At 53.3% G+C, this 22,855-nt stretch overlaps 1 protein-coding gene across 1 annotated transcript; it reads right to left on the bottom strand.

Moving 5' to 3' along the window:
* Positions 1-17,910: 17,910 nt before the first annotated feature.
* C10H7orf61 (chromosome 10 C7orf61 homolog) lies at positions 17,911-22,726 on the bottom strand. The gene is made up of 3 exons (XM_027612305.2): positions 21,576-22,726; positions 21,070-21,387; positions 17,911-18,378 (listed from the first exon to the last, which is right to left on the bottom strand). The coding sequence occupies exons 1-3, from the start codon at positions 21,627-21,629 to the stop codon at positions 18,145-18,147; spliced, it is 606 nt and encodes a 201-aa protein (XP_027468106.1). The 5' UTR covers positions 21,630-22,726; the 3' UTR covers positions 17,911-18,144.
* Positions 22,727-22,855: the final 129 nt, after the last annotated feature.

Raw genomic sequence — 22,855 nt, 5'->3', positions numbered from 1 at the left:
AACTTGGATGAATTGGCTAGGTTATGCTGGGCAATAATAATAATAATAATAATAAAGGCCAATCCCAAAATACCACATGCCACATAGGTCCATTTATCTTAACACATTTCAGAAATGACAGGAGTTTAGAAACAGAAGACAGATTTAGTGATTGCCAAGTGCTAGGGATGAAATGGAGGGAGGGAGGTGGGCATGGTCATAAAAGGGCAATACCAGAGATCCTTTGGTGTTGGAACTGTTCGTTTCCTTTACTGTGGTGGTAGCTTCAGGAACCTACACGGGTGACAAAATTGTATAGAATTAATATACACACACAAATGAGTACAAAACTAGGAAATCCAAATAATTGGTGGATTATACGAATGTCAGTATCCTTGAGATAGTAGAGTTTTGCAAAATGTTGCTCTCTTCATCTGCTCAGGCTGCTGTAACAATACTATAGACTGGGTGGCTATAAACAACATAAATTTATTTTTCATAGTCCTAGAGGCTGGGAGGTCCAAGATCAAGGTGCTGGCAGATTCAATGTCTAGGAAGGAATGGTTTCCTGGTTTGTGGATGGTTTGTCTTCTCACTTGTTGGAAGGGCAAGGGAGTTCCCTGGGGTCTCTTTTATAAGAGTACTGATTGCCTGATCACCTCCCAAAAACCCCACCTCCAAAGACCAACACACTGGGGATTAGGTTTCAACATATGGATTTAAGGGGGAACGCAAATATTCAGTCTCCAGCGGTTACCATGGGGGGAAACTAGGGAAAGTGTACAAGGGATTTTTCTGTGTTATTTCTTACAACTGCATGTGAATCTACAAGGATCTTAATAAAAATGTTAATTAAAAGTAATGTTGGTTTGAAGAAGAGGAGCAGTGTGTGAGGGTGGTTGTGAAGAGGAAACAGGACTGGCCAAATGTGGGTGATTGTTGAAGACAGATGATGGGTACGTGGGGGGTTCTTATACTATTTCTTTTACTTCTGTATATATTTGAGCATTTCTATGATAAAAAGTTGTGTCTGGGGGCGCCTGGCTGGCTCAGTCGTTAAGCGTCTGCCTTCTGCTCGGGTCATGATCCCAGGGTCCTGGGATCGAGCCCCGCATTGGGCTCCCTGCTCCGCGGGAAGCCTGCTTCTCTCTCTCCCACTCCCCCTGCTTGTGTTCTCTCTCTCGCCGTGTCTCTCTCTGTCAAATAAATAAATAAAATCTTAAAAAAAAAAAAAGTTGTGTTTGTTTGTTTAAAGGAGGCTGAGATAGCTTTTGCACACAGGAAGTGTTAGAGCTGAAACTTGAAACTAACCCGCAGGCCTTGGTTGCTAAGGGATATAAAGGCCCTACAGGAACCCTAGCCATGAATTCAGTAAGTTCAGTTGCTCAATTTCAGCCTTAAAATTTAGCCACTACCTCTTCCTAGGTGCAGACACAGAAATAAGAACAAGCCATTCTATTTGCCAGCTTATGGGTGGCCTCCAGGAAGTGGAAAGTTCACCACCAAATGACATTACAGAAACAATAGAATGTGAGGATGGGGAGTGGAGGTGAGGGAAGGAGGGGGTCTTGGTCCTGCTCCCACTCTTCCTAAGATATTTTTTGGCTGGACCAGCTGAGAGGCTTAGAATTGCTTTTCCTTTTAAAAAAATAAACAACAAAACTCCCCTTTAAGAAGGTACTGACGAGGGGCGCCTGGGTGGCTCAGTCGTTAAGCGTCTGCCTTCAGGTCAGGTCATGGTCCCAGGGTCCTGGGATCGAGCCCCACATCGGGCTCCCTGCTCAGCGGGAAGCCCGCTTCTCCCTCCCCGACTCCCCCTGCTTGTGTTCCTGCTCTTGCTGTGTCTCTCTCTGTCAAATAAATAAATAAAATCTTTAAAAAAAAAAAAAAAAGAAGGTACTGACAAGTGACTCCTTCTCTATCCTTAACTTTAGAGTCCCCTCATGGGGGCGCCTAGGTGGCTCAGCTGGTTAGGCGACTGCCTTCGGCTCAGGTCATGTTCCTGGAGTCCCCGGATCGAGTCCCCGGATCGAGTCCCGCATCGAGCTCCCAGTCTGCTTCTCCCTCTGACCCTCCCCCCTCTCATGTGCTCTTTCTCTCTCTCAAATAAATTTAAAAAAAAATCTTAAGGGCGCCTGGGTGGCTCAGATGGTTAAGCGTCTGCCTTCGGCTCGGGTCGTGATCCCAGGGTCCTGGGATCGAGTCCCACATCGGGCTCCCTGCTCCTTGGGAGCCTGCTTCTCCCTCTGCTTCTCTCTCTCTCTCTCTCTGTCTCTCATGAATAAATAAATAAAATCTTAAAAAAAAAATTAAATTAAATTAAAAAAATCTTAAAAAAAATAGAGTCTCTTCATGGTGGCATGTTCTAGAGCTGGACCCTCTTCTGCAAAGAGGGATTTCAATTACATGCCACACCAAACCAAGCCCTGTCTGGGGACAGCAGAAGGTGAGAAGGGGGAACCCTGGAGGAAGGAGTTAGGAGAGAAATTTAAAATATTGTCCAGTAACTGCCCCCACCCCTCTACTCTAAGCAAAAGAGGGGAGAAGCAGAGAAGTTTCCCTGGCCCCACTACTTGAGATTGCCAAGTGAGGGGGCCGTGCCCAAGCTCTCATCAACTAACCGCTCCCCTGCCCCCCACAGGCTGGGCAGCTCCCACTTCTGCATCATCTCCCATCCAGGGAAGGGTGGGGAGAGGAGGGAAGAGGGAAAGAGACACAGGCCCCCAGAAAGAGGTCACACTTGAGGCCCTTAGGTTCTGTCTTGATGGGTTAGACCCCACCAGGTATTGATGTTCCCTTTAGTCATCTGAGAGGGGTGATTCCAGACCTGGATCCTTGTTTGGGGAAGGTGAGTCTGAGTGCTGGAAGGGGTCATTCAAGGTCATCCTGAGCTTCTGCTGGGCCAGATACTATGGGGGGTTAGGTGGGACCGGAGACAGGATAGGGTCAGAGGTCCTTCAAGGGACCATGCTGGTGAGTGGCAGTGGGAGAGCGCCAATGCAGTGACCCACGGAGTGGCTGGGACCATTGCAGAGGGCAGCTGAGGAGTCCTGCCAGGGAGGAGAGGGCAGGGGAAGGGCAAAGGCCCCACAGGAAGCTACCGTCCAGTATAGCCAAGCCAAGTCAAAGAAATGAGGCAACCGCCCTCGCCCACCACCCTCCCTCTGCAAACCCTACCTGCAGGGACCCTCACTTCCCATCTCCCATTCCCCACCTGGCTGCTGCCTACAGGTGGGGGCCAGCCCAGAGACATTTCCACACTGTGTCCCTGTCACACAGGGAGTGACAGAGGATGGGTTGCTGACCTTGCACTTCCAACAGCTGTAACCCACCCTCAGCCCCACACACACCCATGCTCCCTGCCCCCCTTTCCCATCCTGCCTGATCCCCAGGGCTGGCAGGATAGACCCCCCTCCCCACAGCAGAAGGTCAAGCCTGAAGTACTGGGGCCTGAGCCCACCACTCCTTTCTCCTGATCCAGAGAGGAGAGCTCAGGCTGCAGCCCAGCACACTGACTCCAAGCCCCCTGGCCTGCCACAGAGAGAGAAAATAAATGTCAAATAAGAGAAAAGTACTCTTGGGGTGTCTGGGTGGCTCAGTTGTTGAGCGTCTGCCTTCAGCCCGGGTCATGATCCCGGGGTCCTGGGATCGAGCCCCGCATCGGGCTCCCTGCTCAGCAGGAAGCCTGCTTCTCCCTCTCCCACTCCCCCTGCTTGTGTTCCCTCTCTCGTTGTGTCTCTCTCTGTCAAATAAATAAAATCTTTAAAAAAAAGAATAAGAGAAAATTACTCTTTTCACGTTGTAAACACTATCCCTGATTCTGACAATTTGGGATTTGTGTGATGTGATGATTTTTTTAAAAAGACTTTATTTATTTATTTATTTGAGAGAGAGAGAATGAGATAGAGAGCACGAGAGGGAAGAGGGTCAGAGGGAGAAGCAGACTCCCTGCCGAGCACGGAGACCGATGCGGGACTCGATCCCAGGACTCCAGGATCATGACCTGAGCCGAAGGCAGTCCCTTAACCAACTGAGCCACCCGGGCGCCCGATTTTTTTTTTTTTTAATGGCCAAAATATCTTTGACACTCCTTTCCTTGAGAGGCGAGGTCTGTGTCCCCTCCCCTTGAATCAAAGCCGGCTTGTGACTCGGTTGCAGCTTTGCTGAAGAAACTGTGCTTCCCACAAGCCTCTAGCTGGGAGCTGGAGCGGGAGAGGGCCAGCCCGGGGGTAGCCGCCCTAAGGGTTCCTCCTAGGAGCTCGGACGCCTCCTTTTGTTATGTAAATTAAGGAGCTCTCCAGATAGTAACCATCCCTTTCATCCTCTGCCCCCCTGCCGCTGGGGGGCTCAAGGCCTCAGTTTGGGCCCTGCCCCGGCCAATTGCAATAACTAACCTTGGCCTAGGTTTCTCTCCCTTCTGGACTTAAAATGAATGTTAACACCTACATCACAGGATTGCTGGGGGAAATTACAAGAAGAGATTGAACATCTTTCAGAACCTAAGCTAGGCGTTGTGCACGCTGCTTAAAGCAAAACCCCGTGGGGTGTGCTGATTCCCATTTTGCAGATGAGGAAATGCATCCGTGTGCACAGAGGCCAAGCATTTCATTCGTGGGCACACGGCAAGTCAGCATAGGAAACAGACCGTACCCTAGTGCTCTTTTCAGAGTTGGAAAAAATAATGCATGTGTGAAAGCACGAAAAGCAATGGTTTCCTTCCTTCCATCTGTGAGCTCGTCTCGTACAGCCCATCCAAAACACCCCTTAGCTGGGGCCTTTCTCACCCTGCACTGTGAACATCAGTTTACTCCTTCTCCACTGTGACCTGGCAAGGTCAGGGACTGTGGGGAATTACCTTTCACACCAGGCAGGACCCAAACTGACTCAGTAAATGTTTGTCGAGTAAGTGAAAAACACCATTCATACTCCATTATTACCCATTGGATAGCTCCTTCATTTATGCTACAAATATCTATTGAGCAGCTACTCTGAAGATCCAGGCATGCAGTAAGTCCTCCGTGGACATAACTTCTTTTAATCCTACCAATCACTGTATGTTTGCTTTAAGTCTTATTCACATTTTTTTTAATGATTTTACTTATTTGAGAAAGAGAAAGCCCGTGCACAAGAGCAAGCAGGGGGAGGGACAAGCAGATTCTGCTCTGAGCACGGAGCCTGATGCAGGGCTCCACCTCACAACGCTGAGATCATGACCTGAGCCAAAATCAAGAGTCGGAGGCTTAACCAACTGAGCTACCCAGGCGCCCCTTTATTCGTGTTTTTCTAAATGAGGAGTTGAAAGTAGTGGTTTCTCCCAACTCCAGCTGCATCAGAATCTCCTGGAGGGCTTGTTAAAACACAGAATGCTGGGCTCCACCATGAAGTTTCTGATCTAGTAGGTCTGTAGCATGGCCCAAGAAATTGCATTTTTTTTTTTAAGATTTAGTTATTTATTTAGAGAGAGTGCACATGTGAGCAGGGGAGGAGCACAGGGAGAGGGAGATAATCTTAAGCAGACTCCCCACTGAGCACATAGCCCAGTGCAGGGCTGGATCTCAGATCTCAGGACCCTGAGATCATGACCTGAGCCAAAACCAAGATTTGGACGCTTAACCGACTGCGCCACCCAGGCGCCCCTAGAAATTGCATTTCTAATAAACTCCCAGGTGATGCTCATCCTGCTGGCGTGGCGCACACTTTGAGAACCACAGCTGGGGTCTGTCTGAATACCCAGGTTTTTACCCACAAACCCTACCGCTTCCCAACCAGCAGGTGGGGCAGGGGGCATGAAAGAGGCCTTTGGGCAAATACTATTGGGGATGCACAACTTGGGGAGAAATGTGGCCGTCCCCTCCAGGCTTTGCTGGTATAGGATGCTGCTGAATAATGACCTCCCAGAAATATGAGGTCCCATCCCAAATGTCCTTAAAAGAGGGAGGCAGCAGGAGACGTGACACAGAAGAGAAGGAGACAATGTGACAGAGATCCGAGTGATGTGGCCACCAGAGGCGGGACGAAGCAAAAAAAAAAATGGATTCTCCTCCAGAGCCTCGGGAGGGAGCACAACTCTCCTCACACCTTGATTTCGGCTCAGGGAAACGGATTTCAGACTTCTGGCCGCCAGAACTGGAGGAGAATGAATTTCTCGTGTTTGACACCACTGAGTTTGTGGCAACTTGTTCCAGAAGCCCCAGAAAACTAATACAGCTGGGAGGACAGGTCTGGGCTGCACCTCGGACTCTGGTCACCATGTTCCCCGGGGTCCCACCCACACACTCATCTTGGCAGCATCCCCATCCCTGGAGAGCTGAGACTGGAGGCCCCATAGTGGGAAGGATTTGGTCTTGAAGGATCATCTTGTCCTGAGAGGGCTTTCCCAGGCTCCACAGAGTTGCCAAAGGAAACAGCGAGGAGGCGGGCGGAGCATTGGAGGCACTGGGGAGGGGAGCCGGGTGTTGACATTATAGAGGAATGACTGACCGGGGGTCCCCCTGTGCGGGAGCCACGTCAGCTCCATGTGAAGAAGTTAATGGGGAGGGCCTATGTCCAGCCATGCCCATCCAGTGGCCTCCAACAACTTATAGGCCCGGGGTTGGTGGGGGGGCCGCACAATTGGTCTCTGATCGTATCCAAAGTATCAGGTGGCCGTGGTGACCAGGAAGCATGCTCAAGGAACTGAGGCCTTAGACACTGAGTTTTAGGAGAGCGAAACCTGGGCTGCAAGCAGAGCCCTAGGAAGCAGCACCGGGCCCCCTCCTCACAAGTTCGTCTCTGCCATGCGCAGTGTCGGTCCTTCGACCTAAGAAAACCCCCAGAGGCCCAGTGCATTTCCTACCCACGTCCTAGGCTGAGGGAAGGCTTGTTGCTCTGGCGCCAGTGGGATGAGCAGAGAGCTGGAGTCGATTGGTGCTGGGCTTGGGGGGGTGGAGGGGGCTGCCAGCGGGAACGGGGTAGCCCAGCAAGAAGTGAACGTGGCAGAGAGAGGCCTTCCACACCAGTGCGGGGCCACCGAAGAAGTGCATGTGCACACAGATACCACATTGCAGCCCCCGGTCCAAAGTCTGTTCTTGGGGACAGAGAGAGGAGTAGGAGGGACTCACATCCCTCAGAGGACTGGGCCTGGGGCCAGAAGTCAAAGGACCGCCCTCCCACCCCCCCAACCCCCTCCAACAACACCACCTCTCTCCTCTTTGAGCCTCAGTCTTCTCATTTTTAATGGCGGGGCTATATTAGTTGATCTCTGAGCAGCTTGTGTTCCAGACAGAACAACCCCTCCCCAAAACACCACACACACACACACACACTCACACACACTCACACTCACACACACTCACACTCACACACACACACACTGAGTTCACTCTTTTGCCGCCACCCAAGAGCTGGTCCCCTCCCCTTGGCATCCCGGGCAACCAGCCTCTTGCCCTCTCCTGCCCAGGATCCTCACTTCTCAGGACTCCAGCATCCGCCCCACCCCACTGGCCAAGGCAGCCTCCCCATCCAGCCCCCCAAGCCTCACTCCCAGCCAGAAGCAGCAGCTCAGGATGCCTGTATGGATGTGCCCACAACAGCCAGGCCCACCAGGCGCGGCAGGAAGCAGCAGGTATCCTGATGCAACTTAAAAGAGTCAGGCCTGAGGTCCTGGCTGCTCCTTGGCAATAGAGAAAAGCCTGGAAGCATAACGTGGGTGCAGTGATAGCTGGAGGGGAGCAGCAGGTCCTGTGCTGTGGGAGTCATCCATTGAGCAAGGAACTGAGGTGTAAGACAGGGTGCAGGCTCAAAGGGAGGAGCAGAGGAAGCCCTGGAATGGGAAGCCACCATTCCAAGAGAGCCCCACCACCGCCTGAAGCTACGTTGGGACATTGGGCACCCAGACCAGGGTCCCCCAATCCAATCAAACTCTCCTCTTCCTTCTCCACCCTCAGGCCGGGGGTCCCAGCCTGGGGTGTTCCCCCTTGCCCAGTGCAGCATAGGTATCCCTCCCCTCCTCCACTTCCAGGAGACTGGCCCTCCATATCCTTTTTTTTTTTTTTTAAGATTTTATTTAAGGGCGCCTGGGTGGCTCAGTTGGTTAAGCGACTGCCTTCGGCTCAGGTCATGATCCTGGAGTCCCGGGATCGAGTCCTGCATCCGGCTCCCTGCTCAGCGGGGAGTCTGCTTCTCCCTCTGACCCTCCCCCCTCTCATGTGCTCTCTATCTCTCATTCTCAGGGGGGAGGGTCAGAGGGAGAAGCGGACTCCCCGCTGAGCAGGGAGCCCGATGCGGGACGCGATCCCGGGACTCCAGGATCATGACCTGAACCGAAGGCAGTCGCTTAACCAACTGAGCCACCCAGGCGCCCTGGTCCTCCATACCCTTCTCATTCTCTACTCCAGACACCAGGCCAGCTTCTGTCACTCCACTCCCAGCATCATCTCTGCCTCACTTGGTGCTGGAACCATCCATGCAACGAGCTCAGTGCTCCTGAGACCATGTCTATCTTCTCCAGATCCCCCCCGTCCACCCTCAAAACTGCAGGGTGCCCAGTGTGTCCCTGGGAAGGGGAGAATTCCTCCTCTTAGCCCTTAGAGTAACAGCTTGGAAGATCAACATGCCTGGTTCATAGGGCTCATCCACCTGGCCTGTACCTCCCAAGGAATCCCGCCAAGAAAATCCCATCTTGCTCACGAGACACTCTCACCTGTAAGGCATAGTTATGGCCTGGCAGATGCGGTGACCCCCAACACACACACACACAAGCATGGATTTATTAATAGGTACAGATCCCACTGAGGAGTAGTGTCATGCCATGTCACCTGAGATTAGATACCTTGCTTGGGCCAGGCTCCTGCAGAAAGCCAAGGGCGGCCGTGGAATCTTTTTTTTTTTTTTTAAGATTTTATTTATTTATTCATGAAAGAGAGAGAGAGGCAGGGGGAGAAGCAGGCTCCCAAGGAGCAGGGAGCCCGACGCGGGACTCGATCTCAGGACCCTGGGATCATGACCCGAGCCGAAGGCAGACACTCAACCATCTGAGCCACCCAGGCGCCCACGGCCGTGGAATCTTGATGCCAGATGCACCTGCTGGGAAGAGGAGAAGCAAACTTGGGGAGAAGGTTGCAGGGACACTGGGGCAGCCCAGAAAGCAATTCTGGGCAAATTAGAAAAGTGCGCCCCGGGCGCCTGGGTGGCTCAGTCATTAAGCGTCTGCCTTCAGTTAGGGTCCTGATCCCAGGGTCCTGGGATCGAGTCCCACATCGGGCTCCCTGCTCACAGGGAAGCCTGCTTCTCCCTCTCCCACTCGCCCTGCTTGTGTTCCTGCTCTCGCTGTCTCTCTCTGTCAAGTAAATAAATAAAATCTTTTTAAAAAAAAAAGACAAAGAAAGAAAGAAAAATGTGCCCCTCCTGCAAAGCCCTTCACTGCCATGGGTTGGAAAATTGCCCTAATGGTTCCATACGTCTTTGTTGATTATAGAGTTGTGCAGTGCACAACCTACACAACAGTAGAGGGTGGCCCTGAAGGATGGAGAGGGCTCCAGCCTGGCAGACCTGTGTCCCGTCCAATATCACTGTGAGCTCTTAGAGGAGTTACTGAACCCCTCTAAAGGGTAATTTTTTGATTCGGAAAACGGCAGTGACGGCTTTCGGGCCTAAGGAATGGTCTGCCTTCAGGACGAAATGAGATTATGGATGCAAAGCTCTGCTAGGCCTGAAGTAAGGGGCCCCGTGATGGTGGACATGGCAACAAGAACAGGAGCCGCCGACACACGGGAGGAAAAGAGGGTTGGCTGTTCCCGGACAGCGGACGGGTTTCACTAGCTTGCGGAGTAGTCGTTTTAACTAGAAATGCACTGTCGCGTGGAACCAGGGTGCCACGGCCCACGTCGCCATGGCGGGCGGCCCCTCCGCGGGCTAACGCCGTCGGGGGGCTCTCAGAGGGTCCCCTCCCTGTTCGCGGACACGGCCGCCTCCGCCGCCGCCAGCTCGCGTCCCGGGGGAGGCCCGGGCAGAACCCGCGTCCGCGCACCGCAGCGCCACCTGGAGCCCAGGAGCCGTTCCTGCTGTCGTCCCACCCGGAGCGTGGTGCCTTCGGGGCCGGGCCTCTCCCCCCACCTGCAGCCGCGGGACCGAGAGAGGAGGCCGGGGACAGCCCCGGACGGCCAGGGTCCTCGGGCTTGTGGGGTGATGTCCCGGGGTTGGGCGGGTGGCCGGGTCTGACACGCACTGCCCTCATTGCGTACCCGTCCTCCTCCCTCTTACTCAGCGACTTCAGGGTAAAGTGCAAATTCCTTCAGTTTCCAGCTTTATATCCCCTCTGCCACCCGATGGGAGTCCTCAGCCCCCGAGGGCTGGAGCTTTCGACTACCTGAAGTGCCTTCCATGACCTTCCCCCAGGGCAGCCTCTGGTGCTCGGCCCTCCCCCCAACCTCAAACTCATCTCAGGTTAAAATACAGTTCCCAGGCCTCACCTCAATCCCTGGCTTTCAGGCCAGGAATGTGTATTTTTAACAAACTCCCAGGTGATTTTGATGTGTCCTAGACTTCAGAATATGACGGTCTGCATTCCCAAAGTGGCAGTGATTCTCAAACTTCATCTGTCTCCTGAAAACAGATTGCTGGGCCCTGCCCTGGGAGTTTCTGATTCAGTGGGTCTGGGGTAGGGTCTGAGAGTCTGCATTTCTGCCAGCTTCTGGGGTGCTGGTCTGGGACCACACCCTGAGAACCACTTCTCCAATATAGTTAGAAGAGCTATTCACCCGTTGCCCATTCGCTAGGTACCAAGCCCTGAGCAAGACACTTCACATTCCTACAGCCACGTGAAATAAATATCTACCGTATTTTCTGGGTAAGGAAAGTAAGGTTCAGACAGGTTCACTCACTTGTCCAAGGTCACACAACCAGGAAGGACAGGATTTGAACCCAGGTGTTTCTGAGTTGGCCCTGCCTCCTGTGAACTGCTAATTACCTGCTCCCAGGGGCTCGGTCTGTCTCTAGAAGTCAAGCCGGCACCCCTTGAAGCCGGAGAAGGTACCGGATAGGGCTTTGAAGTCCCCCTCCCACACTGCCCTGGGTTCAGGGGACTGACTCTGCTGGGTGCCAGGTTCTCTGTGCAGAGAGCTCACGGAGAGGGGACAGAGAAGCCAGCCTGTGGTGTGTGCTGACCCCTCCTTCCTTTGCTCGCATCCTCTGCCACGATCCTCTGGCTTCTCCCTGGTTGGCTCCAGAGTTTCTGGGACATTCACCAGGGAACGGGAGAAGGGTGGGACACCAGAGGAGGATGGAGGCAGGGCTGCTGGGTCCTGAGAGGAGAAAGGAGGGGTCAGTGTCGCACAGGTGCCTGGGGAACCTGTCAATGCTGTCTGGAGCTGTTGCCCCAACAGGGCCTGAGGAGCACCCTGTCCTCAGGGGCTGTGGATGGGCTGGAGAGGCAAGCAGGTAGAGGACAGTGTGTGTGGCGGGGGAAAGAACGAGTCTGGATGGGCTTTTAGGGATGAGGGGGGTTCTCCCCCGTGACTTCCTCCTCGTGTCTATTTCACACCGCGTCCTTCTGGTCAGTCCTTATTCTCCCCCGCCTCTCCCTTGCAGCCCCCAGCTTTGTGCTTTGCCCTGCTTGCCTGTGGGTCTTAAAGATCTTCTTGGGAAAGGGGGCCCAGTCAGGGAGCCAAAGGCAGGACCCCAAAGGGAGTGAGTCTGAACCCTGAAGCCTGAACCCTGAAGCCCATGCTGAACTCATCGAGCGGACAGGCCAGGACCAAGGAGGGCATTCCCTACCCCAAACATCCACTGAGCACCTCTGCAGGCCAGGCTCTGTGCTGAGGTAAGCCCTGGGACACGGCCCAAGGGACAGGGTGGGCAGGGACTCCGGGAAGGCGTCTCTGAGGCAGCTGGAGAAGCAGCAGCTCTGAAGGAGGATAGAGAGCCAGCCAGGAGAAGAATGTGGGGGAACAACTTCCAAAACTGAAGAATCAGCATTTGCAAAGGCCCGGGGGTGGGGTGGGGGGTTAGAGGAAATAAATGGAAACCAGCCAAGCACCGTGGAAGTGACAGCACAGGCAAACCTGGAGACATGAGGTCAGGCAGGTGGGCAAGGGACCCCAGCCAGGAGCTGAGGTAAGGAGATTGGATTTCATCCTAACTGCTACAAGACACCCTGGGAAGGTCTTACTTAACGGAGAGATGCCGCGCTCCCGAGTTACACCACAAAGATCTCTCTGACCCCATGAAAAATTTCACAACTCGGGACACCTGGGTGGATCAGTCGGTGAAGCATCTGCCTTCGGCTCAGGTCATGATCTCGGGGTCCTCGGACCGAGCCCTGCATCGGGCTCCCTGCTCAGCGGGGAGTCTGCTTCTCCCTCTGCTTGTGCTCTCTCTCTCTCTCTCTGACAAACAAATAAATTAAAATCTTAAAAAAAAAGTCAAAACTCTGTATGGTAAAAAATAAGAGGAAATAACCTCACACCTGTTAGAATGTCTGTCATCAGAAAGACAAGAAATAACAAGTGTTGGTGAGGATGTGGAGAAAAGAGAGCATTATTTATAATAGCATTACTTACAAGCTCATTGGTGGATGAATAAAGAAACTGTATATATATATAATGGAATATTATTCATCCATAAAAAAAGGAAATCCTGCTGTTTGTGACCACATGGTTGGAACTTAAGGGCATCCTGCTAAGTGAAATCAGTCAGGCGGAGAAAGGCAAATACCATAAGATCTCACGTTGATAATGAATATTTTTTTTAAATGAAGTATATATGCCAAGTAATTTTTGTAAAGATTTCACGTCTACGTGGGAAAACTGGATGTTATTTCTGATGACTGCATTCTAATCCACATTATTCCAAAATAAAAAGTTAAAAGAGAAAACAGAAGACTGTGTTAAAACCTCTGCAACTCATATCCCACAAAGGGTTAACACCCTTGCTATATCAAGAGCTTCTAGATATCGATAAGAAGTAATAATAAAAACAAGCATGTCTATAGCACATAATATGTGGCAAGGACTGTTCTAAGTTTTTCTTCTGTGCCTTAATTCGTTCAATCCTCACAACATCCCTACATTACCTCCATTTTGCTGCTGAGGTGACTGAGGCACCTCAGTGGGCAACTTGGGCAACTTGCCCAAGGCCATATAGCTAGTAAGTGGTAGAGCCAGGACTCAAAACCTGGTAGTCTGGCTCCAGAGGGCAGGCTCTTAAACTCTATATTGAACTCCGTGGGCCTCTAGAAAAGACCCATAACCCAGTTGAAAAAGTGTCAGAGCATATAAACAATAAAGGAAAAACAGCTGGCTCTTTAAGTTGGAGGGGAGAAAGCAAGCTGGCGAAGCGTGCTTCGGAGCCCCTGCATCCCGGGGACCAGCCTTCTTAGGGCCTCCTCTGCCCCAGCTTGAGCCAGCCGCGGCCACACCTCAGTTGTACACTCCTCCTTCAACACAAAACACCAAGCCTGTCTTGCAAAACCTGCCCCTCTACAGCCACTCGCCCCGGGAGGCACTGAGGGAAAGGGAAATAGGCAGATGTCCATGACTCAGCTACGGCAGGGACACAGACCCGAGCATCCCCGGTGAGGTGGGCAGGCAGGTGTGGGACGGGTGGGCTCAGCTTTTGAGACAAAGAGGACTGAGACAGGAGGAGATCCCTACCCTTGGTCCATTTCCCCCTTGGAGATCTTAACAGGCTGGCTGCCCAGTACCCCCGGAATTGACCCAAGGAGCAGACAGGCAGCTCCAGCAAAGGGGCAGACAGCATTAGCAGCCCTCTAGTTAATCTCGGTCATGCCACTCCTGAGGGGGAAGGCGGGAACAAGTCAAAATACAGCCACAGATACCCACAAGTGCACACAGGCGCGTGCTTCTGCACACACACAGCCTGTCTGCACCGTCAGAGAGTAACTGAGGCCGGAGCCTTCAGCCTTCAGGCCTGGGTCCGGCCCCCAGTGGGGCTCAGTCAGGGCTGGCTCTCCCCCCAGCGGTCAGATAGGAGAGCAGATGAGGCCAAAGGGGAGGGAGTGACGTGGGTCAAGAGAAGACCCGCTGTCCAGGGCTGAGACTTTGTTTCTGGGTTCGAGGGCTTAAACCAAGAATGTTTTCCCTGGGTCGACCCTCTTCGCGGCAGCTTTGGGCTCTTAGGAGATGGGGTTGAGGGGAGTTGAAGGCACCATGTGTCCCCAACCCTGAAGACTATGTGGTGGATAAAGGGAGCCCAGGGCTCAAACCGGAACCCCCGGAAGCCGGCAGGGAGCAGAACCATTTGCTTCAACCCATTATTTTATTCGAAGAGCCCAAGGCCCAGTGGCAGCAATATTGAGTCCAGAACCAAGGGCTTTTGGACTCTCTGTCAAGTGCTCTTCCTGCTACTCGCTGCACATGGCATTTCTGGTCACTTCCAAAATGGCGTGGCATCCAAGACACAGCTGGTCGGAGTGGGCTTCCCACATACTACATGAACGTTTTTTTTTTTTTTTTTAAAGATTTTATTTATTTATTTGAGAGAGAGAGAGAGAATGACAGATAGAAGGCACGAGAGGGAAGAGGGTCAGAGGGAGAAGCAGGCTCCCTGCCGAGCAGGGAGCCCGATGCGGGACGCGATCGCGGGACTCCAGGATCAAGACCTGAGCCGAAGGCAGTCGCTTAACCAACTGAGCCACCCAGGCGCCCTACATGAACGTTTACTTTGTTTTATTCAGTACTGTTTTAGGCCATGGGGATAGAAACCGTACACCGTACATCGTAACCATTATCATAATCATAGCAGCTAACATTTACTGAGTCCTTGTGTTGTGCGGAGCATCATTTCCTTCATTCTCATGACAACCCGGTGATACAGGTACTACTTACTACTTTCCCCATTTTACAGACGAGGAAACCAAGGCTCAGAGAGGTTAGCCGATTTACCCAAGGTTACACATCCGGAAAGTGTTAGTTCAAATCGCTTCCCATGCTCTTCACCACTACATTGCACGGCCTCCCAAGTATACTGGCCAATAAGTAAATATAATTTCAGATACTGTTAAGTACTACGCGAAGACAAAGCATGGCGAGAGACAGAGGATGGCCAGGATGGTGGGTCTCTCTTGATCTCTAAGTCAGGCCATCAGGGAAAGGGTTCGGGAAGACGTGTGGCGACATCTGTACAGAATCCAGACTGGCAAGGAGCTCACGGTGCCAAGATCTGAGAGAAGGGCATTTTAGACAAAGGGAACAGTATGGATTTTTTTCCAAGAAGGATGGAAAACTATTGGAAGGTTTCAGCGGGGTATGACATGTTTTGCTGTGTGGTGGAGCCGGACAAAAGATTTGAAATTTTCAGGCAATCAGATGATGATGGAGGAGAAGGGGAGATGGCGCAGAGAGTGAGGGCATCGGGGACCAGCACTCTCATGTTGCTCCCCACATTCCTAGGGCTCCTCTCTTTTGAAAATAAAGGACGACTCTGGTCCCAACTCAGCCCACCCATAGCCCTACTACTTTGGCCTCATGCAGTCGAGCAGCTTTGGGGGAGAAGTGCCTGAGGTCTGATGGGGATGGGAGGGGAGGGTGTCCAAGGTGGGAGTTTTTCACAAGACTGTCATCAGGAGGCAGATTTCTGCGGGGGTCACTCTGTCCTCCGCTTATTTCTACCAGGAGAGGGCTGGGGTGAGTAAGCATCCTTCCCTGCAAATCACTACCCCCAGGAGATTCCTTATGCTTCCCTCCCAGTTGGAAAGTTTCTCCCCAGGCCCCACCACAGGGCTTCCGCCAGGGCTCTGGGCTGGATTACTTAGGATGGGGAGGAAGGAGGCCACCTGGGTGCAAGGAGACATCTAGGCAAAGCAAGGTCTGTGGACTTCTCTTCCATCCTGCCCCCTTCTCTCCTGCAAGTCTCCATTCCCCTGCTTGGCCAAGCCCAGACAGGACTCCATCATGTCTGGGGAGGGAGGGAGCGGTGGGAGGTGCCAACAGCTCCCTTGGCTGCTGGCTGAACTCACCTTCTTCCTTTCCTCCCCTCCCACTTCCAAGATGCTAAAGAAGCCAAAGAAAAATGAAGGCAGTATTCCCTCCCACAAGCCTCCAGCCTCCAGCCTGGATTGGCTCTTGGACCTGTAGCTACTTGCAAGGCTATTTACCGGTGACCCTCCAGGCCACCCTTCACCCTACCCCACCATCCTCCCACTGAAAACCTTAAGGTCCCCAACTGGAAGAGGAGCCTGTCTCTAAGGACTTGGGAGGGGCTGATCTTGAATCTCACAGTGAAGCACCTTCCAGCCTCTGGGCACCCGGGGACACAGACCCTGCGCCACAATGCCATTGGGCCCCAGAATGGTTCCCGGCACACAGGGAGAGGTGAGGAATAATTGGTGATTGAAGGCCCCAGAAATGAGCCACTGTGTATCAGCCTGTTTTGAAGCCCCACCCGAACACAGGCTTTGCCTTCATGCTAAACTCAAGACACATTCCCAGTGAAGCCATTTCATGTACTGAACACCTGCAGTGTAATGTGTATGTGTGCATGTAACGTGTATGTTACATGTCCAGTGTGACCTAGACTCATCAGTTGGATCAATGAAAGCTGCATGATCTTATTAAACATGACCTTTCTGTCCCCCGGTTTTCTCCTCCAAAAAACAGAAGCAGTAATACTCCATCACAAAGCTGTTGTGAGAATTACTTAGAAGAAGACCTAAAAGTAGTCACAGTAGGAGCTTAATGAGCGGTGACAGGTATTCCTGTGGCTGGCAAGGTTGAGGTGCGGTGGACAGCTAATAGGCTCAGGGTAGCAGGGCTATAGGGCTGGGCAGCCTGGTGCAGTTCTGGACTTCTGGGAAAGGCAACCCGGATTCCCAGCAAGGGGGCCCAAACTCTTCCAGAGCAGTGGGGGGTGAGGAGGGGGTTCTGGGGGAGGCGAGTAGTTTGCTGACTTCTCTAGGGAATTGGGTGCTTCCAACAATCCGTCCCCTTTGCTCACTACCCCAGCTTTGCTCACGCCCACCACCTGCTTGCTATTCGCACTAACTCCCCGAGCCAGACCCAGCAGCACAACCAGCCGCACCCTTCCTCCTCCTCCCCCTCTCCATCTCTCCCCCTTCCCGGGGGCCTCTGCTGGCATCCCTTCCTCCTTCCCCACCGCACCCCCAAGCCCTGTGGACACTGAAATGCCCTAATTTTGCAGTCTTTGTGAAATATCCCTGCTTTTCCGCTGCGCCTTCGTGTGGCCGGGCAAGAGGACAGACTGAGTCCGAGAGGGGTCTTCCTTCGTGTTGCCTCCCGCCCCCCAGCCTCCTCCAAAACGCCACGGCATCCCGCCGAGCCCCCCCCCCCCCGCCCCCTGCACTCCCCCCGCCCCAACTCCCCAGGAGCCAGGCGGACACCCTCGCCCGCAGCTGCACGCTCGGCCCTCAGGCGCAGACGCGCGGCCGCAGCCCCGCCCCCGGCGCCTTCCGGAATCCTGGGAGGTGTAGTTTTCGGCCGCTCTCGGCAGGGGCGCGGCCAGCAAGCAGGGCCTGCAAGCCTTCCCCACCGATGCGGGTCTGGCTGCCGCCACCGCCGCCGCCGCGTCAGTCTTCAGACCCACTGACCTCGCTATGGGGGAGCCCCAGAGGGCCAAAGGGGCGTGGCAGTGGGCAGTTTCCAGCAGGTCTTGTTTGCTCAAGTCCCTCAACCTCTGTAAAACGCCCGTCTTTGTAGGATTGCCAGGGAGAGCATGGGCTCAGGACCTGGTAGGCGCCACATATCTTCAGTAAAGGGGTGCTGCTGCGGACAGGATGCCCGGAGTTGCTGGCCTGGCAGAGTTGCCAAAGGCAATCAGTCCCTGGAAGTGGGTTTGGGCCCAGGGGGCCCTGGACGTGGGGGTCCCCCTCAAGCCCCCAAGTTACTCCCACACGTTTGGGCCAGCCCCTGAGGTGCCCCGCCCTCCCCCACCCGCGTTCCCCTCATTGCCTCTGGCTATACACAAACACACTCTATATTTACTCCGAAATATCTGATATTTATTTCCCAACATTTTGATAATTTTTTTTTACAAAGTGAATAAACGGAATGAAGGGGAATAAGTGGGACCCCGGGCCTGGACTTGGGCTCCCGATGAGAGGTGACAGTACGAAAACTTCTCCTCACCCACCACTCCTGGCCTGCTGCCCTAACCTCTCCTATCAACCTTACCTAAGAGTGAGGTGGGGCTTTTTGGAGGATGAGGGGCTCCCCCCTAGAGGGGACTCCGGGCATCCTGTTTCAGGCCCTGAACTGCGTCAGGTTCGGGGCCAGCGTGGGCCCGGACGTGGCGCCGCCTCCGCCTCTCCTGCCTGCGAGCAAGCTGTCGAAGCTGTTTCCGGATGGCCCACAGTACCAGGTACACTTCCCGCAGCATCTCAGCCTCCGGCGTCTCCAGAGGGGACCCAGACCTCATCTGGGAGGAAATGGAGGTAGAACTCACAGAGGACTACGAGAGAGAGAGAGAGAGAGAGAGAGAGAGAGAGAGAGAGAGAGAGAGAGAGAGAGAGACGTGCACACGTAAATAGCTTCGTCTAGGGAGAAATCGGGGATACAACCACTGCCAGATGAACAGCAAAGGCTTTTCTAGAGCCAAGTCCTCCCATCAGGCCTAGCTCAGGAGCCACCTCTTTCAGGAAGCCTTCCCAGGCTGCATTAGGTGTTCTTTGTGTCTACCCTTGTGTTTGCCTCAACATTTGGCATGACACCCGCTCTTTGTTCCGCAGACCTGTCTGTTTTCAACACTAGAATTCGAGCTCCTGAAAAACAGGCACCATGTCCCACCCATCTTTGAGACCTCACTAGGGTTTCCTGGAGATTGTGTTAAAATGAAGGGCAGGTTTGGGGCGCCTGGGTGGCTTGGTCCGTTAAGCCTTCAGCTCAGATCATGATCCCAGGGTTCTGGGATCAAGCCCGGTGTGGGGCTCCCTGCTCAGCAGGAAGTCTGCTTGTCCCTCTCCCTCTGCCCCCCACCCCAGCTTGTGCTCTCTCTCACTCGCTCGCTCTCTCTCTCAAATAAATAAATAATCTTAAAAAAAAAATGGGGCGCCTGGGTGGCTCAGTCGTTAAGCGTCTGCCTTCGGCTCAGGTCATGATCCCGGGGTCCTGGGATCGAGCCCCCCATCGGGCTCCCGGCTCGGCGGGGAGTCTGCTTCTCCCTCTCCCGCTCCCCCTGCTTGTGTTCCCTCTCTTCACTGTGTCTCTGTCAAATAAATAAAATCTTAACGAAAAAATAAAATGAAGGTCAGAATGGCCCCGACCTCCATCTCTAGTCCAGAGCTCCCTCCACATCTCTAGGCCTGTATATCTCACTGTCTCCTAGATATCTCCATGCAAATATTCCACCAACATCTCAACTCATCTTGTCCCAATGCCCTCAACTCATCAGTTGCTCCCCTAAGTCTGCTCTTGTTCCTTCATTCTCCACCCCAGTGAATGGCTCCAGCCTGCTCTGACTTCTCTCTCCCTCCCCCTTCACCGTCACCCAATCAACCAGCTGGTACAACAGTTCTACCTCTTAAATACCCTGCCTCTCTTCTTGTCCTTTTCTGACCTGCCCATCACAGGGCGCCAAGTGAACTTTATTATCAGTGCTGTAATACTTCATTCAAGGCCAAAATAAGTTGGTTTGGTAGTGATCTAGACACTTCCCTTTTTAAAATTACGTTTCTGACTCTGAGATAATTGTAATCAGATGCAGTCAGTGGTGAGAAATACTAGAGTCCTTGTATGCTCTACACCCAATTTCCCCCAACAGTAAAATCTTGCGAAACTATAATATAGAATCATGGTCAGGACACTGACACTGATACAATCCACTGATCTTATTCACATGTCCCCCTTTGCTTGCACTCAGTTGAGTGTGTATTAAATTCTACCCAATTTTATCTCACATACGCAGGTTCATGTCGCCAACTGCCACAGTCAACACACAGAACATTTCCACCATCACAGGAATTCCTCATTCCTTTTATACCCAACCTACCTGCTAACCCCCAACCCCTAGACCCTGGCAATCACTAAACCACTAATCAAGTCTCCAGTTCTATAATTCTGATATTTCAGGAGTGGTATATAATATAAATAGAATCACACTATATATATGTGTGTGTGTGTATATATGGGTTGGGGATTGTTTTCACCCCGCATAATTCCAGAGACTCATCTAAGTTGTTGGGTGCATCAATAATTTGTGTCTTTTTAAGGCTGAGAAGTATTCCATGGTATGGAGACATCACAGTTTAACCATTCAACCACTGAAGGACATTTGGATTGGTTTTGGCTATTACAAATAAAGCTGCTCTGAACATTCATGTGGAGACTTTTGTGTGAACATAAAGTTCCATTTATCTAGGATAAATGCCAAGAGTATGACTGCTTGGCATATGATGATTACAGGTTTGGTTTGATAAGAAACTACCAAACTGGGGTGCCTGGGTGGCTCAATTGGTTAAGCATCTGCCTTCAGCTCAGGTCATGGTGTTGGGGTCCTGGGATCGAGCCCCGCATCAGGCTCCCTGCTCGGCAGGGAGTCTGCTGCTCCCTCTGACCCTCTTTCCTCTCGTGCTCTCTCTCATTCTCTCTCTCTCAAATAAATAAATAAAAATCTTTAAAAAAAAAAACACAAAAAACCCAAACTGCACAGATGGCTAACCACTCTGCCTTGTACAAGCTGGCCCTTGGCCCCAGGACTGCCCAAACCCATCACGTTGGGCCAGCACCCCCCCACCCCAGCCCCCTTGCTATTCTGTCTTCATGGAATGCCCCCCTTCACTTCCTCCCCACCCCACTCCACCCCAAGGCAGGGCCAATCCTTCAGGTCTCAGCTTCACCCTCTCTTCTGCTAGGAAGGCCTTCCTTGACTCGCCAAGTCTGCATGAGATGCTCCTCCTCTGGGCTCCCACAGACCCCTGACCTCCCCTGTCATACCCCTAAGACACTGAACCAACAATGCCTATGATCTTGTCTGTAGCTCCCTTAGTCTGGCTAAATCTTGTTCACCGTGTAGCCTCAGTTGCCCGCCTCAGTGCCTGAGAGGCCGACAAAGTAAATGTCAATCAAGTGATTGGAGCGGGGGAGGAGTCATGGGGGATCAGGGAGGGTGGTAGGACCACGGGGAACCAGGTAATAGGGTGCTCACCTTCCAGCTGAACATTTGCCAGCCACTGTGCAGGGCCGAGACCATGAGTGTGGAGACAGACTTGATAGCTGTCCGGGGCAGCTGCAGCAGGGACCGGCCCACACGTTTCTGTTCCACCTCATCCTTATCTGTTGATTTGACCAACGTGAAGGGATCAGCCACCTTGGGGGTCTCTGCTGTCTTGGAGACCTTGGCCTCTTCGCAGGGCTCAACCAACTTGAAAGTCTCAATCACCTTGGGACTCTCCTCCTCTACACTTTTCTGGGAGTCATGGTGTTCCAAGACAGCTGACCTAGCTTTGTGTTTCCAGAAGAAAACCTAAGAACCGAGACAGGGAGAGGAGAGACAAGAGAGGGGCGTGTGGTTGGCAAAAAGCAATCACAGAGGGGTAGGGGCCGTGAGTGTCCCCACCTCCTCCCCCAAATGGGTTTCTGTGACCTAGAGGTCACTGAGCAGCACCTCCCACCCCAGCATGTCATGAGGAAGGGGCACTCTCTGAAACTCACCCAGCGAGTAATCTTTTGCCAAATCCATCGGAAGAACCGCATTACCACAGCCATTTCTCCCAATACACGAACACCAAGCAGGGGGAAGGACAAGCATTTGGTACAAAGGGGGGAGGGGAACAGGCTGCAGGCCAGTGGCCACCACCTGAGAGGTCCCTTGGGAGCTTCAGGCACAGCCGAGAAGAAAGAGAGAATCCAGGGGGAAAGCCTTCACCAACGACTCATCCTAAGTCTTTCCTCCCCTCCCTGAGACAGGGAGAGGAGTCAAAGCGGATAAGAACTCAGAGGAAGGCAGAGTTCTAGCCCATTGTGAGAGCCTGCCTGGCCCTGACCCCAACCCCCAAGGCCCTTCCAGGATCCGCGGAGCCAATCCCTGCGCCCTCAGCCCTCCTTCCCCCAGGTCCAGGGGAGGGAAACTAAGCAGGCCTTGACGGAGGAGGGAGGGCTTCTGAGCACCTGGTCCTCCCTGGACATTCCCCACGTATGATGTCACATAATCAGCAGAGCGGCCCTCCGGTAGGTATTTTACCCACGAGGAAGCTGAAGCTGAGATGCAGACACCACAAAGAACCTGCCCAAGGTCGTAAATCTAGGGAGCTATAGGGCGGGAAGTCCAACCTGGGGTGGCCTCCAGTATCCCACTCTTCACGGGGCCCCTTTAGTCTGGGGCCCCGGGTGCTCTGAGCGGAGGCTGCTGCTTTCCCCCCTTCCCCACTAGATGGGGTCCTTCTCCCTACCTGCCTCTGCTGCCCCAGGGGGTGGGAGCCCAGCCCAGGCTGTCAGGGAGGGGGCCCCCCCCTCACCCACAGGGCCCGTCCTCATCCAGCGGAGGGTGGAAGCCACGGAGGCTGGCCAGGCCTGGCGAGGGCACCGTGTGCCCGGGGAACCTGGCCCACACCCAGCGCTGAGACAAGGGGCCCATTCAGGGCCCCCAGCCCCGCCCCCCCAAGCCGCCGCCACCGGGATCCAGCCCACAGAGGGGACACACTGGGAAGCTGGGGGTGGATCCTGCACAATCACCAAAGGCCTCATTGTTTCCCTGGCCCCCCTCAGCACGTGGGCTGACGCCCCCGCCCCCCCACCACCCTGCCTGCCCCTTCCCAGGACCCAGGCCGCTGACTCCCCTTTGGGCCCTTGGCACACCCCCCCTCTCAACTCTTTTGACCACTGTGTCTAAGCCACATTCAACCTCCCCAGTCTGGACAAGATCTCCAAGGGAGTCCACAGCTCCGTCTTTCCCCCACACGTGGAAATGCCACTGCAGGCCACATCTGGACACA

The sequence above is a fragment of the Zalophus californianus genome, chromosome 10 (assembly GCF_009762305.2).
Source record: "Zalophus californianus isolate mZalCal1 chromosome 10, mZalCal1.pri.v2, whole genome shotgun sequence".
In the NCBI taxonomy this organism is placed as follows: Eukaryota; Metazoa; Chordata; class Mammalia; order Carnivora; family Otariidae; genus Zalophus; species Zalophus californianus.
This window is presented reverse-complemented; position numbering and strand designations above follow the sequence as displayed.